General features: G+C 35.8%; 1 protein-coding gene across 1 annotated transcript; it reads right to left on the bottom strand.

Moving 5' to 3' along the window:
- Positions 1-2,520: 2,520 nt before the first annotated feature.
- Positions 2,521-12,211, bottom strand: SGOL1 (shugoshin-like 1 (S. pombe)). The gene is made up of 7 exons (XM_012732117.1): positions 12,062-12,211; positions 11,784-11,980; positions 8,786-8,862; positions 7,256-7,314; positions 5,005-5,793; positions 2,916-3,105; positions 2,521-2,703 (listed from the first exon to the last, which is right to left on the bottom strand). The coding sequence occupies exons 1-7, from the start codon at positions 12,201-12,203 to the stop codon at positions 2,595-2,597; spliced, it is 1,563 nt and encodes a 520-aa protein (XP_012587571.1). The 5' UTR covers positions 12,204-12,211; the 3' UTR covers positions 2,521-2,594.
- Positions 12,212-13,467: the final 1,256 nt, after the last annotated feature.

Genomic DNA, 13,467 nt, shown 5'->3' with positions numbered 1-13,467 from the left:
TCAGCAGAGGGAGGCTTTGTGTTTATATCCTATTTCTTCCCAAGGCAGTTTCAGAATTGTGGCACAGGGAGGAGGAATCCGGTCTGATCTGAGTTGAGATAGAGGTTGAATTCTGAGGAAGCTGAAGTTTGCTGTTGGAGTGCTAGCATGGGAAGAGCTAAAGCAGAGTTTTGCTGATAGGTCTCCTGAGCCTTAGTTGAACACTAATATGGGCATGTGTAGGCTGAAACTTCATGAGGCTGGGGGGAGGAAGAGCAGTGGGTTCAGAGCAATTACGGGAACTGGGAAGCTGAACAATTCTGAGCTCACGTAGGGTTGGAGATCACTCATGCATTCAGCTGCCAGAGTGGACTGAGCTTGTAGGCTAACCAAGGTAGAAATGAGGAAAAAGCTATAATTTATGTAAATAAGAGCAAAGCATAGTAGCCACACTTACTGAAATAAAAAAAAGCTACTAGATTGGACAAAAGATGTAATGGATTCTGAGAATAAATGAGAAGGGCCAATGAACACTTGAATTTGCACAATTAGCTTAATGAGCTAGTCTCATAATTGAAGAATCATTTCAGTTATTGACACAGTTAATTTTAACATCTAGTAACAATGAATAAAATGCTGGAGTTGTTACGAATTGGGATTGCTATGCTCCTTGTATCAGAACTGGAACAAGCACTTTAGAAACAAACTCCCCTGCTAGGTATCATCTCCACAGTAACTTACTCACATGTGAACAAGGAAGCAGAACATTTAAGTTTGTGGAAGCAAATTTTGTCTCAAAATAACTAAGTTGTGTTTTTTAGTAAAATACTGTACAATGACAAAATAATTTACAATGACAAAAATAATTTACATCTGCTAAATCTCAAAACAGTGCTGTTAGTCACAAAAATATGCAATATTCTAACATTCATGTAAAGTGTTAAAATACAAAATACCAAACGATGAATGGATAAACACTACCAGAATACAGAAATACTGAAGTACAAAATTCATAATAATGATTGAGTCTGTGGGTGAAGGGAAGATAAGTATCAAAGCTAGAACAGAAAATGTTAGAAAATTATTAAGTTAAAGGAATTCAGTGGTCTAGAGCAGGAATTGCAAACTTACTCAATGAAGACAAGTTTAGGTTTTGTGGTCAGAGGTAAATCAAGGACAGTAAATATTTTGTTAGTATTCTAAGTACTTTTTCATCAAAATTGCTATTTTAAAATATGAAAACCACTCTTAGCTTGCAGATCATACAAAAGCAGGCAGAAAGCCTTTATGTTGATCCATAGGCCTTAGGTGACTTAGTTTCTCTAAAGCAGCTTCTCTGATACAGCCTTTTGTGATGATGGGAATGTTCCATAGTTGCATTATCCCCAACATAACTATTGCTGGAAGTGGCTACTAGGACTGAGAAATAGATCTTAAATTGTATTTAAGTATTTATTAACAACTCTTAAGAATGTTGAAGAAACTGGAAAAATAAGATTTTAGTGGGACAGTATAAATCTCATAAATCAGTGATTCCTTCAAAGATAGAAACATGCGGAGATGCAGAGGATTTTGGTGTGAGTACCATGGATCAGACAGAAATGCAGTCAAGAAAATTTTGAGTTCAGGATTGGAAGAGTCACCTCATAAAACAGAACTTGTTGACATAGAGTTGAAAAGGGGTAGGTTGATGGTAGGAAGCACCAAGGTCAGAGGGAGAAACATCCAGGTAGCATGAGAATAGTGAGGCAGGAGATGATCAGACAGCTATTATACCTTTGATATTTAAAGAACAGAAGAAAAACACAAGTACTGTCAGACAAACTTTATTGTTCTTTGAGCACATATAGTGCTTTAAAGTTTAATGAGGTATATACAAGTATAGGCTATAAACTTTACAACTGATGTAATTTTCATTGGTTGATCAAAAAAGCCACCAAAAGCTCACTTGACATTCACATACTTAACATTTTTTTTTTAAATAAATAAGGAACTATCCCCAAAATCCATGATCCAGTAATTTGTGATGTCATTAAGGTCATTTTGAAAATGTACACCTAGAGCTTGGGCTTCAGAGTCAGTCATTTACCCTGAATCTAAGCAACCTTCAGTTCTCTAGTTATGATTTTATACACAGTTTATCTGAAAAATTAAATACAACAACAAGGTATTCACAACCAACATATCCTTAAGTGAATGTCACAGATTTTCTTCATTCAAATATTACATAAGGAGTTTCAAAAGATCCTCTATTTAAAAATCATTCTCTTTAGCATTCCCCTTAAGGGGATCAACAAAGATGTCAGAAATTTATAATGAATATGCCTTAATTTATGTCATCATTAATCTCCAAAAATTGGTATAAGGTATATTTTGATGCAAATTAAAGGTGTGGGGAAGTATAAGAATCTAAACTATTATAGTGCTTAAGTTCAGTTACTTATATTCAAAAGAAAAATTAAACCAAATTTATCAAAGATTTAAAAAAAATACACTTGAAATAGAATTTTGAACATGGAATGTTCAAGAGAACATTCCATGGCAATAGCTCAACTCTTCTCAGCATAAGGGAGAATAGGGGGGATTAAACAGCACTGGAAAAAATACTTTTGCATTTACTTTATACTTTTTTTTTTAGAGCTGCGCCTGGAATCTCTTTTCTGCTTGAAAATAGGTGAATTCAAGAAACACAAATCTGTAAATGGGTCCCCTCTCCTCAGTTTCCTGTAAAGGTGTAAAGAGATTTTAGACATAGTTACAAACATATCAATAATTTACTCTTCAGTACAACATTATTTTGAAATATGCCAATGTTAATATTCCCAATTTAGCTTTTACCCAAATTTTATATTGTTAAGGCACATCCTTGATTAAAGTTCCGTATTGCCCCTTGACAATTATCTTTAAAAGTGAGTTCCCACAAATCTAATACTTACGAAGCCAATGTCGGTTCCTTATAGTTCACAATGGCTGTGCACCTACGTTTAGGCAGAGACACTGCAGGGCTTTCTTTATTATTTTTTGGAGAAAGAGAAAGTTTTCTGATTTTCACTATGGGATTCAAGGGAACATTGGTGATATCCTTTAGGCTTAAATGAGGTAACGGGTGAGTTCCAAGTGTTGAACCTACAAAGACAACTTTTACTCAGTATGGTCCCAAGAACAAGAAGAAAAAAACATCACAGGAACTAAAATTGTGAACAGTCAGAAATTCTAGTTATAATCTGATAATAAAAAATTCAACATTTTACAATATAGATTTTTAAAAATTCATTTTTTTTCCTTTTCCTCTCATTTCACTGAAATGTGAATTGGTATAGATATAAAAGCATTACGAAGGCTTATTAAAACACTTATTGAAATTCTTCTAGGACTGAGTGGGCATGATCAATTAGTAAATGACAGGCTGCATTTTAGTCACACATCAGCATCATCAATGTCTCAACACGAAAGTTTCTCATCAAGTGGCTGTCGTCCTGTCACTCAAACTCGTTTTATTCAATAAATGAGCACTCTCAACACAGCTTATGTGTTAATTAGGAGAAAATGGGGTTTCACTAGTAATACAAGTAAGGTAGAAAAGTCACGCAGTACTTTTCTTACTTTTCTTCCAAGCTGTTCTACTTAGACCTATGACGGTACCTGGGCACACAGCTGGCAAACAGCAACACTACCTCTCTGACCAGCTTTCGAAAAGCAAATCATTTCTCATGGAAACTAAACTAATTGTGAAATGACTATATTTAGCAAGGGGTTCTCCAAGATTATCTGGGTTTTCGATCTTTTGTCCTCTTTGTCCCCACAATCATACTATATTGTTTCTTCCAATGTTCAGCTTGGAATGTATAGTTAAGCACCTGTATCAGATCAGTTGCTATCCAGAACAAGCTCCTCAAACTTTAATGTGGATATATAAGTCCTTTGAGTTTTGTTAAAAAGAAGAGGGTTCTGATTTTAGGAAATGTGGAATAGCTGGAGCCTGCACGTCTAAATTTCCAGGTGGCGTTACCAGCGACGGTCTCTCAGCACCAGAACTTGAGTGTGTATTTTTCTTTTAAAAACTTACGAAACTTTCTAACTACACAAAGATAGAGACAATGGTTTAACGAACGCCCAGTTACCCAGCTTCAATAATTAACATTTGCCAACCTTGTTTGATTTATTTGAAAATCGAATCAGCATATTTTAAAAAAGATGTTTGCATGCAAATTGACTGACCCTGGAAAATCTTTTAAAGTTTTTTACGTTAAGTTTCCATATAAACAAGCATGATCACATAAATCAGTGTTGTTCTGAAGATCAAATGAAATAATGTGGCAAGATTTTGAGATGACAAGATTCTGAGACTGATACAACCTGACTATAGTAATTTTAACATAATAATTGAATCTCCTAGATGAGACTCTTTGTGGGCAGGTGCAGGCTGGATTATTAATATTTGAACTATGCCTATTTTTGATCCAGTGAATAAAAAGCAAGACTTTTAAGTGATAATTTAAGAGTCTTACAAATAAATGCCATGATTACATTGAGCAACTCAACAGGGGGAAAGATTTTTGGTCTTACTAGACCACCTTAACTAGAAAATTATTTTAAAACATGGTTCCTGTCAAATTAAATATAAAACAAAACCATTCAAATGATAGGTCACTAGATTTCAGTTTGATTTCCTGTTTCAGGTGAGTGTATAAAAGATATCTTAATTCAACCTAACTCCACGGGAGCATTTTTCCCTACGTGGAAAACTTCCTTTACTGAAAATAAACTGCTTTCTCCCAAACAAGTAGTATTTGTGGTTAACAAGAATTTGAATTAGTTTGAAGAGGTCAGAGCAACAGAATTGCGCTTTTCACCTTCAATCCTCCCACCCCCCCATTTAATCAAACTGCCCTCCCCACTCCCAAAGAAACAGATGGTAAGGCTAAATCTTCCCCAGAAAAACAGATGGTAAGTATAGTAGTATATAAGCACCAGGAGGGATAATTTATCATAAACATTAAAAATGCAGGCAAGTAATTCACTTACTTGTAGGAGTTTTTATTGGTTTAGAAGCCTCAGTCTCCTTTTCATCTGTATACTTTAATGCTCTTTTAGATCTAGGGCTTCTGTCTGACTGGCTGGTGAGATCTTCAGTGTACTTGCAAGTGGGCATATAGAGGTCACCAGAATCTTCTCCTGAACCACTGGATTCGCAGATGCTCACTTCAGATTCGGGGTTGTTTTCTTCACTTTTAGAATCATTGCTTATTTTCTGCCGGAAAGGAGTGAGATGAACACCCTCTTCCAAATTAAAGTTGTAAGCATCACCGGAAGTGACAGATTCATCCAACTTTTCTCTGGAAACAGTCTTTTTATCTTCACTTTTGTTCCCTCTATACTTTGTAGCAGATTTTGACTTTCTCTTTCTGTTAGTTTTTCTTATCTCTTCTTTTTTTCTTCCATGTGCATTTCTATGTTTGCTTTTAGTTTGTTCAGATTTATACCCTAAAACATTGTTTTTCTCTACCATAGAGTTTCCTGGGTAAATAAGCTTTGGTGATCTGTTAATTTGCCCTGCATTGAACTGGCAAACATTTTGTTCCCCACTTTCAGAAATGTGCATGTTTATTAGTGGGTCCACAAACCTAGTTCTTTCCAATTCAGAAGATTGTCGTGACAAGTGATTGATATCACAATCATTGAAGGTATTGAATTGACAGAAATTTTTCTTTAAGCTGCGACGTAGAGATACAGTTCTAGGTAACACATTGTAAGTATGTTTATCTTCTGAATTCAAATCAAAGCCCAGTGTGTCTTGGGAGACAGATGTTTGCTCTGAGATAAAATTAATGATAAAAATGGTTTTATAGAAAATTTAATTACCAGAACTTTAAGAACTTAAAGTTAAAAACAGAATGAATGAAAAGCCATTTAGTAGTTTACCATTTTTACTATAAATAAAAAATAATCTGGAGAATTTTATATTGCCATTATGCCATTGGCATAATCAACTAATGGCTTAAATTTGATCTATGAAAGAACCTTACAGAACATTCGGAAATACTCTAATTTATATTTTATATTAAAAAAAAAAAAAGGTTTATATGTATCTTCCCAGAGGAAGAGAATCTTAGGGAGCCAAGTTGTTTTTTTGAAAAATGGGTAAGACTGGGAAAATTAGAAAGTCAGGTAAGAAATATAATCTGTATTTTTTTTTTTTAGAATTTTTTTTTTTTAAGATTTATTTATTTATGCATACAGAACTGAGGTACAGGCTAGAGGCTCAGGGGTGATGAGAGGCTTCACCAGAGACAGAGTGGGGAACAGAACAGGCAGATTGACAAAGTACACTTTGGGGAGCAGCGGGTGGGTCAGGAGAGGTCTGCCACACCACGTGGTCACCTCCGGGGCAGGCGGGAATCGAACTCATGCGGAAGCGGCTTTAGATTCTCAGTGCTGTGCTTTAACCCGCTGTGCCACCAGGGAGGGCCTATAATCTGTATTTTTAAAGGAAAAGTCATGTTTGAAATTAGGAAAGAAAATATGGTTCTGCTTCTTCAAATGTGATCCCTTATTCAAATCTCAGTATAAGTAGAAAGAACTGATTTAAGAAAAGGTAAGCATCAGTTTGAAGTCGAAAGGGCAATGGTTTTGGAGGTGAGTTTTGAGATAAAAACCTAGCATTTACCATCTGGCTTACTTGTGAGATGCTTTTGAGACTAATAAAATGGGATCAACTATACCTATATTTCAAGATTCTTGTGAGGGCTAAGCGGGATGATGAACATAAATGCCTGATAACAGAGCTTGACACACAGTCGTGCTAGTAAACCGGCTATAACACCAAAGATTCTGATGATATATTTGGCACAATAAATAGGCATATTTTAAACCTATAATTTTGATAAGCCCCAGACAGGCAGATAAGTTAAAATAGACAAAAGAATAATGAGGAACTTAATTGTGTTAACTGTTCTTAAAAGACTTTTATCTTGGGGCCTCCCTGGTGGTGCAAGGGGTTAAGTCTTAGCACTATGGAGCTATCTACAGCAACTGTAGCATGAGTTCGATCCCCAGCCAGGACCCACCTGGAGCAGCAGACCTCTCCTGTCTCAATGCTGCTCCCCTCAGCAGTGTATTTCAGTACATCTGCTTGTTCTGCTCCCCACTCTGGCTCTGGTGATCCTCTCCCCTCCTGGACCTCTGGCCTACACCCCAGCTCTTGTATGCATAATAAATTTAAAACAACAACATTTTTATCTTGCCCTTATTATTTTTAGATTGTCCCTTGAGTTACCTTCTTTTTGCAATGATTCTCCTTGTTCTGTAAGTTGAACTTCCCGAAGAGGAACTTGCCTTAGAAAATACCAACAAAAAAAAAATAGGATTTTTAAAAACAATGTTGTAATAAGAACATTTATGGTTTTAAAAATATTTAACTTTTCACGATTCACTCTAAATCAGTACAGCTGTTCTTTATCAAAGGCTAAAGACTGCATGCATTCTGGCTTGTTATGACTCTGATGTTCATTTCCCACTGGAGAAATTAACTTACCAAGTTGGACAGTTTGTTGAAGCCAGGTCACAACCCGTAATTTCATTTACTGGAGTAACTACCAATCAGAGTTGACTTACAAAATGTTTTAAGGAAATGCAGTTTGAGTCTTTAGGAACCTGCTTTCATTAGCTGAACTGTGATTTTCTGTAACACATCCTTTTATGGTGCTTAACTACTGACTCCTGAAATCATCAATTCACTCACATAAGGAAATCTTGTCCACTTTGGGTCACAAAACAAAAACTCTCTATGTGCCTTACTGTTAGTACTGTTTCATTCTAATGATGATTTATTATTATTTTTTTTTTGCAGAAAATTTCCCCCTTAAATCTTCAAATTAAATATAGTTGATGTAACAGTCATGATAACCTACTAATAACAATTTTAAAAATATTGTATGAATACAATTACCTCATGTTAATTTTTTCCTATTACACAGAAATGTTTTTTCAGGTCTTCCAGTCTAGCTGTTTAAAACTTACTCATGATTAAGATTAATACGGGGCTAGGAGGTCATGCAAGTGATTACTCCTGTAATAGTGGGGCAGACTCAAAGTGGTGCTGATTCTTTCTTTGGGACAATTACACTCCTCAGGATATTTGGCAATGTTTGAAGACATGTTGGTTCTTGTAACTGGGTGAGAGGGTACTACTAGTATTTAGTGGGTAGAGGCCCAAAATGTCAGTTGTGCTGAGACTGAGAAACCCCGAGTTAGTTACGACAATGGCTCCACAGAGGATTTGTATGTTCCAAATGTGTACACACGAGTCAAATTCATCTAGCTGTGTAATTAAGATCTGTGGATTTTACTGTCATTATAACTAAAAAATTCATAAGCAAACATATGAAGTACACTTAACCCATGAGAACATGAAGTAGGCATGTGAAAATGATTGTATTTAGGAATGAATTGGATTAGCAAGACAGTGAGATGAAAGTGATATATGTTATATTTCTTTTCTGAATTATGTTACACTGGCAAAATACCACAATAACAGTATAAAATCATAAGAAAAATGTGATTAAAGGGAATTATTTAAACATTGTAGAGAAGTTTTCTTAAACATCAAAAAAAGCAAATTTATATACAAAAGCTTTAGTTTGGCTCTATGTAACAGAACTGCAACAGAGCAAATTTCTTGAATGTATGATTAATAGAGAACATCAGACTAGAATACAAGAGTCAATACAATGCAAATTTCCTTTCATAAACTGGCCACAGAATTAAATCTTTCTTGGTATTAGACTCAAAAGAATTTGATACTAACGGTAAATCCTTCGCAAATGAATCTCTGAAGTCGCTGTCAACACTAGAGTCCATTCTGGAAGAGCATACTTCCTGGTTCTGTTCATGTATTAAAACAAAGAAAAACTGTTACAACTGAAATATTTGTAAATATTCATTTATTCATCAATAAACACAGTTTTTGTGTTTTAAGAACTGGTTTTACAACAGCGGAAAAATCGGCTATTAAGTCCTACCCTTTTAAAGTTTTCATTGTGCAGGGAGAAAAAGCTTTTAAAAAAGAAATATACAAATAACTTCAGATAGTGAAAAGTGCTCTGAGGATATACTCCTGGTGTAACTGAGGTTAGGGAGTTTTTTAGATAAAATGATTTTCATCTGAAATCTGCAGAATGCAAAAAAGTCAGCCACTGCAAGAGGAGGAGAAGGCAGAGGAAACACATGCACGCACGACTCATGATGTGGGAAAAGCCTTACTGTCGTCACAGAAGAAAGGCCATTATGGAAGAGACACTGAGAAGAGTAAAGGATGCGCGGATCTTGAGAGCCATGAGTGGGGATTTATTCTGCACGTGAGGGAAAGTCACTTAACTATTGAGCAGGGAAGCAAACTGATACAAGATCAGTTTAAAAAGATCAGTTTGAGCACTGTGTGAAAACATGGATGAAAGGGGCCAACGGCAGACGGAATGAGCAAGACGTGGGTTCAGCTAAGAATACAGTCCCATGCGCAAGAGATGAAGCCAGCAGAGGTCTTGAGGTGACAGCATGCGCTCAGACTGAAGAGAGATAGACGTGGAAACAACGAGGAAGGGGAAAGCCTCCTAGGGTCTGACTTGAGCAAGTGCGGAGGTGGCTTTATTGAGATCAGACTCAGGCAGGCAGCAGTACACACCACCTTTGGAAGGGGAAGACAGAGTTTTGTTTTGCAAAAATGTTTAAGCTCCTTTATTATATTTAAGTGTACATATCAAACAAGCAGTAGCCATGAGTGTGCATGTGTCCTGAGCTGTACAGCAGAAGGCACAGCAGAAAGCATTTCAAAGCTACAGGAGGAATAAGATAACAACTGACTTAAAAAGAGGACAGCAAGAGACTTAAATGAAATAATCAGAAAGGCAGAAAGAGACTAGGAGTGTAACATCAGAAAGCTAAGAGAGCAAGCATTTCAAGCAAAGAACAATCCCCGGCTTGGGTATTATTTCAAGATCAAGAATTAAGGACTGATCACTGAATTTTTTAAGATGGAAGCTTTGGTGACCTCGATTCATTGGGACAAATGCATGGCGGGAATAGAAGTCAAAACATTAAGTGCACTGCTCTTTAGACAATTCTGGTAGGAAGAGAAATCAAAAACTGAGGAGAGGAAGGTGAAATAAGGCGAGCTTTCACTATTCTCAAAGTGAGAACTACTAAAGCACATTTATATGACGACTAGCACGAGTTAGTGGAGGTAGATCTATATTGGAGCGGAACACAAAGTTTCAGCAAGGATGAGAAGAAAGGAATCTGATACACAGAGGAGGTTCTGACTTCTGATAAACGAAAGTGAGGATGGAGAATACAAGAATAGACAGACAGGTTTGCAGATTTGTGTTAAAGTGATGAGAATTCCAGTCTAATTCCTTTGAAAGCATTCTGATTCAGTTCTAATTCCATTGTTTTCTGAAATTTGATGGATAAACAATGTGCCAGCATTACAAAGAATAGATTAAAACTGTTACTCAGAAACAAAACAAATATAAATTTAATACTAATAAGTCTTAAGTTTCTTATCTATAGAGTAATATTATTACAAAATATAAAATGTTCTAAGAGTAATATTATTACAAAAAATAGGTAAAGAAAAATATTTAATTACAGAGAGACATAATTTTAAAACCCATTATGAAATGGAGGACCAATACAAAAAAATCCCTTTCTCATTAATCTTTAACATCCTTCTTATTAAATCGTCTAAACCGCCTCATCCCTGCAAAGTTGACTGATAAGCACAGAAGCACCAGTGTGGAGTGATGGCTGAGAATGAGGCACACAAGCAATAAATGCATGACAGAAAATAAATGTAGATGTTTTAAATGCTGAGAACACGTTTGTGCAGCAACTAACAGTATGTTTTAATACATACTTAAAAATTATTATCGATAAATATCAAAACTCCTGCAACAGAATTTTTTCTCCACTGTTTTTACCTTGTTGGGCACACATTTCATACCATTCTATGCGTGATTTTAGCAAAAACTTGAGAAAAGGCAGAGGAAGATTTCAATATCCCTGGAGGGTTTTTTTTCCCCTTCCACTATAGTCTCACTTTCTTATCTGCTAAGTAGCAATATAACTTTCTCCACGGGCACAGCAAATACATAGCCATGGACAAAGTAAACTGTTAACACCTGACACCACAGCTTTTCTCTTGCTAGGCCTCATGTAGTTTTTCTGGCTGTGGTTTCTGTGAAAAACAGAGGAGAAACTGTCTCGTTACTCTTCGTGGGACTAATATGCCAGGAGACAAAGGATATCCTAAACCAAGCTTTCTCCACATCTGTTCTATTTTGACTAAAGGCCACAAGCAGGATCAGATTAAAAACAGACCGCACAATGTTTCTTGTTTGAGAGTTAATGTATAGGCTGGCTGCCTCATTAAGCCAACTAGTAGTTAAAAATGATTCTCCACAGAGCACTCACGTATGCTCCTAACCCCAAGTAAAGATAGTATGCAGAAAACCCCAGTGAATATAGCAAAACTAAGACTTAGGGTAGTGATGCAAATCTGTGGACTAACCGATTCAAACACTACTTTTAGATCATGAGTTAAAGTTGCCGTATCTTAGTACTCTTAAAGGAACTGGCAGCACACAAGGCTAAACTGTTTCTTCTGCACCTTATCTTACTACCTGCTTTCAGAACCGAGTTAGACAAGCATAAATCTCAATAACCTATATCCTCGAAGCTTTCATAACTGGGCTCTCATAGGTTTAACAATTTTTCCTAAGAAATTCAGCTTTTATAAGGAAAAATACCTGAGCAGTTTCCTCTGTTTGTTGTGAAGTAAGTTTTTCTTTTAATGCGTAGAGCTGACATGTAAGGTAGTAACATTCTTTTCTCAGCTGTAGAATGATATCTTGGGCATCTCTCACTTTGGATTTTTCATTTTCCAAAGCTAAGACTAACATCCTGTTGTTGTCCTGGTAGCTTTTCAGTTGTGTTGAAGTGTTGGCTAGAAAGATAATTTTTTTTATTAGTTATTAAATCTAAATTTAGAAAGTGATGCAAAAAGAACAAGGTAAGAATCGCTTACTGATTATTTGGCAAGGCGCAGTTATAAAAGACTTTCGCTTGCCAACCTCTGCCAAATTTTTATTCTTTTTTTCTTTCATTCGTCTTTTTATATCTTCAAGACTATCTTGAAAGGACTTTTTAAGGCACCTTTCCTTAGCCATCTTCTCTCTAGAAATTTAAAACAATAAAAGATGTTTAGTTTTCCTAAGAGGTAATATCAAAAAACAAGACAAAACAGGTTATTCACAGGGAATGAATTAAACAGAGATCTTGTAACTGAAGAATTAGTGCAAAACAGGTAAACTGATAATAGCTTTTTATTTGGTAGCTTTTAAATCCCAATCTTTTGGGCATATTATCTTCCTCATGTACTTTATAGGAAAAAATTTTTCAATGCAGATTTCCAACCCAAAGATTTCATAATATGCAATTTACTTATTCTTTAATAAATACTCACTAGGGGCTCACTATATGCCTGGCAATATGGAAAGTTATTAACATTATATTTTGATTATTTTATTTACTTCCTAAAAACATGGCCAGCCTTTAGTATTTAGGCTTACAGCACTAGTTCAGAAGAACTCATCTATGCGTTTTATTTTCTAGTTCTAATCCGATTAGGTTACTCAATTACTTATCTCTCACACTTATATCCCACTATTACATAAGATATGCATATCCTCTCAAGAAAGTCAAAGGGTCTTCAGAGCTTTTAATTGTGTAGTATTATATGCAATATTAGTAGGCAATTATAATTACAGAGCTAGAAATTCTAGATCAGGAACTGAAGCAGAAGAATATGCCATATTTTCTCATTTATTTGTAAAATTCAGATCTATTAGCTGCCAGGAAATCATGAATTGAGCAAACAAGACACTAACCAATGACTTTCTACATAGTTAAAAATAGGAAAACATGCAAAAAATAGGAAAACATGCATGTTAGCATACATAATTTTAAAATGCAAACCAGAATATTTCAGTTTTCCGCTACTAAGAATATTTACTGCTACTAAGAACTGCCTTTCATGAACATCTTTTACCCTGGGTTGTATTTTGCAAGCCAGTGGTGTTAAGAGGGGGTGTGGTGCAGGGAATGAATGAAAACAGAGACAGCTCAGGCCCCTTGAGCCTCAGATTGTGCAGTACTTGGTTAAAGGGTCTGGATGCAAAACAATCTAGGCTATTTGATCACCGTCATAATTCTTTCATTAATCCTGCTGCCGAGGGAGCTGGGTAGAATACTGGTCAGTGTACACAGTAAGATACACAAAGCCAGGACCAAGGGAAGACGTCAAAGTTGTAAACTTTTTAAATACAGCGAATGCTTCATTTACACATCACAACTCCGTAAGGTAAGAGATTGTTTTAGAGAATCGGATAGCGCAGACCTAACTTTTGGCCACCGATCTTAGAATTACGGAGC

The sequence above is a fragment of the Condylura cristata genome, unplaced genomic scaffold (assembly GCF_000260355.1).
Source record: "Condylura cristata isolate star-nosed mole 26May11 unplaced genomic scaffold, ConCri1.0 scaffold00033, whole genome shotgun sequence".
NCBI lineage: Eukaryota > Metazoa > Chordata > Mammalia > Eulipotyphla > Talpidae > Condylura > Condylura cristata.
The sequence above is the reverse complement of the archived record's forward strand: the minus strand, read 5'-3'. Positions and strand labels throughout refer to the sequence as shown.